General features: G+C 54.7%; 1 protein-coding gene across 1 annotated transcript; it reads right to left on the minus strand.

The window, feature by feature from the left end:
- Nucleotides 1-358: 358 nt before the first annotated feature.
- Nucleotides 359-877, minus strand: LOC140215820 (uncharacterized). The gene has a single exon (XM_072286119.1). The coding sequence runs from the start codon at nucleotides 875-877 to the stop codon at nucleotides 359-361; it is 519 nt and encodes a 172-aa protein (XP_072142220.1).
- Between the last annotated feature and the right edge of the window lie 1801 nt (nucleotides 878-2678).

The raw sequence follows: 2678 nt of genomic DNA on the forward strand, positions 1-2678 counted from the left end.
CAGAGGACTTGAAATCCAGCAATCTTTAATAAAAACGGCAATTCCACCGCCACGGCCGTCCTTGCGCGTCAAAAAATGATTGTGATAACCTTGGAGTTGAAAGAGACCAGTATGTTCCTGCCCAATATTAATTTCAGTTAAGACAAAAACATCAGCTATATCACGTACTGCACCAGCGTGGACACAAAATTCATTCCAGTGCTTGCGAATACTACGCACGTTTGCATGAAAAACAGTGAATGTGCCTTCACCTGGTTTTAAAAGAGCAGAAAAAGAAGGAAAGTCACGAAATTGTTCGCACGAAGCCATGAATCAGGAAAAAAAAAATTACAACAGACAAAGCAGAGGATAGAAGAGGTCAGACTAGCCGAGACAAGTCACAAGGGCTCATTATGCGCACAACTGGGTCACCCTCCTTCTTACGGGCATAAATTTTGCCATGTTTCACCCATACGAACTTGAAATCTACCTCTTTGGCCTTAGTCTTTGTCTCCCAGAACAGTTCTCTGTTGTATTTCGTCAAGTTTTCGACAAAGAAAACCGAGGGCTCATTTTCCTTCGCCAGAGATTCCAGTTTCTTTCGCTTTGCCAGCCAGCTGTCACGTATGCCCGCCGAAAGGAAGCGCACTAAAACTGGAGCTGTTTTGCTCTTCCTGGGCAACCGGTGCACAGCTACTACGTGACCTGGCAGGAATGAATCAATGCCCAGTTGAACGGCCAGTTCAGCAACAGTAGTAGTCAAGTTTTCACTAGGAAGTTGGCGTAGGTTATGAATTTCGAGGTTTGAGGACCTACTATACTGTTCAGAGGCATTTATTTCTCCTTTAAGGTCTTGAATGACAGCTGCCTGAGAAGCGACCTGATCCTCAAGTACCATCACCCTAGAAGACAATTCAGTGACCTGTTTCTCTCGTGTTGCTGATCCTTTCAGCAAGGAATCATATTTATTTGAAAGAAAGTCAACCGAGTCGTGTATTTCCTGCATTTTTGTTTTCACTACTTCGATCTCGGACTTGAGGCACAACAGTTCGTCTATTTTCGACGGAACCAGGGAAAGAGATTCAACTTTCGCACGAATTGAATCCAGCAACGATAGCTTTTCAGCAATAGCTGTTAACTGGCTAGAACTGCCTTGGGAAGAATCCGCTGATCTACATGTTTTACACCGCCACTTTTCTCTCTTTTTCGGGCCCATCGACAAGAATGTGCCTTCAGCCACACCGGAGCACTCTTGACCGAGGTGATACAATGATGCACAGTTAGAGCATTCCATGCACCGGTCTTCGCCGGCAAAATCAACCCCACATTGAGCACAATCTTTTCCCTCCATCACACATGCGCACAAGAGAACACACGCGGTAGATCAAGCAAATGACAGTTTTGCAGTTGGCGGCATGGAATGTACAGAACAGTTGCTACAGCGAAACCAGCTCACCTGCAGGAACAGAACAAATCGTTTTAGGGCCGGCTCTGGACGTGCCGCCAACTGCGCTTGCTGCTTGCAAGCGATGCGCTTTTATGGGGACGATGACGGCGCTTGTTGATCAGAGCACCATCTTGTGACGCGAACCGAAGCCAAGAAGAACTGGAAAAGTTCCACGTTTTTCAGCAGAGCTGCCACACCGTCGAAGCCATCCGTGCAAAAGAGCAACCGACGTCCGATGATCCACTTGAAACTCTTGTGACCTAGTTGCGCACCTGCAGGAACAGAACAAATCGTTTTAGGGCCGGCTCTGGACGTGCCGCCAACTGCGCTTGCTGCTTGCAAGCGATGCGCTTTTATGGGGACGATGACGGCGCTTGTTGATCAGAGCACCATCTTGTGACGCGAACCGAAGCCAAGAAGAACTGGAAAAGTTCCACGTTTTTCAGCAGAGCTGCCACACCGTCGAAGCCATCCGTGCAAAAGAGCAACCGACGTCCGATGATCCACTTGAAACTCTTGTGACGTAGTTGCGCACCTGCAGGAACAGAACAAATCGTTTTAGGGCCGGCTCTGGACGTGCCGCCGACCGACCGACCGACCGACCGACCGACCGACCGACCGACCGACCGACCGACCGACCGACCGACCGACCGACCGACCGACCGACCGACCGACCGACCGACCGACCGACCGACCGACCGACCGACCGACCGACCGACCGACCGACCGACCGACCGACCGACCGACCGACCGACCGACCGACCGACCGACCGACCGACCGACCGACCGACCGACCGACCGACCGACCGACCGACCGACCGACCGACCGACCGACCGACCGACCGACCGACCGACCGACCGACCGACCGACCGACCGACCGACCGACCGACCGACCGACCGACCGACCGACCGACCGACCGACCGACCGACCGACCGACCGACCGACCGACCGACCGACCGACCGACCGACCGACCGACCGACCGACCGACCGACCGACCGACCGACCGACCGACCGACCGACCGACCGACCGACCGACCGACCGACCGACCGACCGACCGACCGACCGACCGACCGACCGACCGACCGACCGACCGACCGACCGACCGACCGACCGACCGACCGACCGACCGACCGACCGACCGACCGACCGACCGACCGACCGACCGACCGACCGACCGACCGACCGACCGACCGACCGACCGACCGACCGACCGACCGACCGACCGACCGACCGACCGACCGACCGACC

Source organism: Dermacentor andersoni, chromosome 2, assembly GCF_023375885.2.
Source record: "Dermacentor andersoni chromosome 2, qqDerAnde1_hic_scaffold, whole genome shotgun sequence".
In the NCBI taxonomy this organism is placed as follows: domain Eukaryota; kingdom Metazoa; phylum Arthropoda; class Arachnida; order Ixodida; family Ixodidae; genus Dermacentor; species Dermacentor andersoni.

Coding starts and splice junctions, on each gene's coding strand:
- LOC140215820 (XM_072286119.1), bottom strand. CDS start 877: ATGGTACTTGAGGATCAGGTCGCTTCTCAGGCAGCTGTCATTCAAGAC.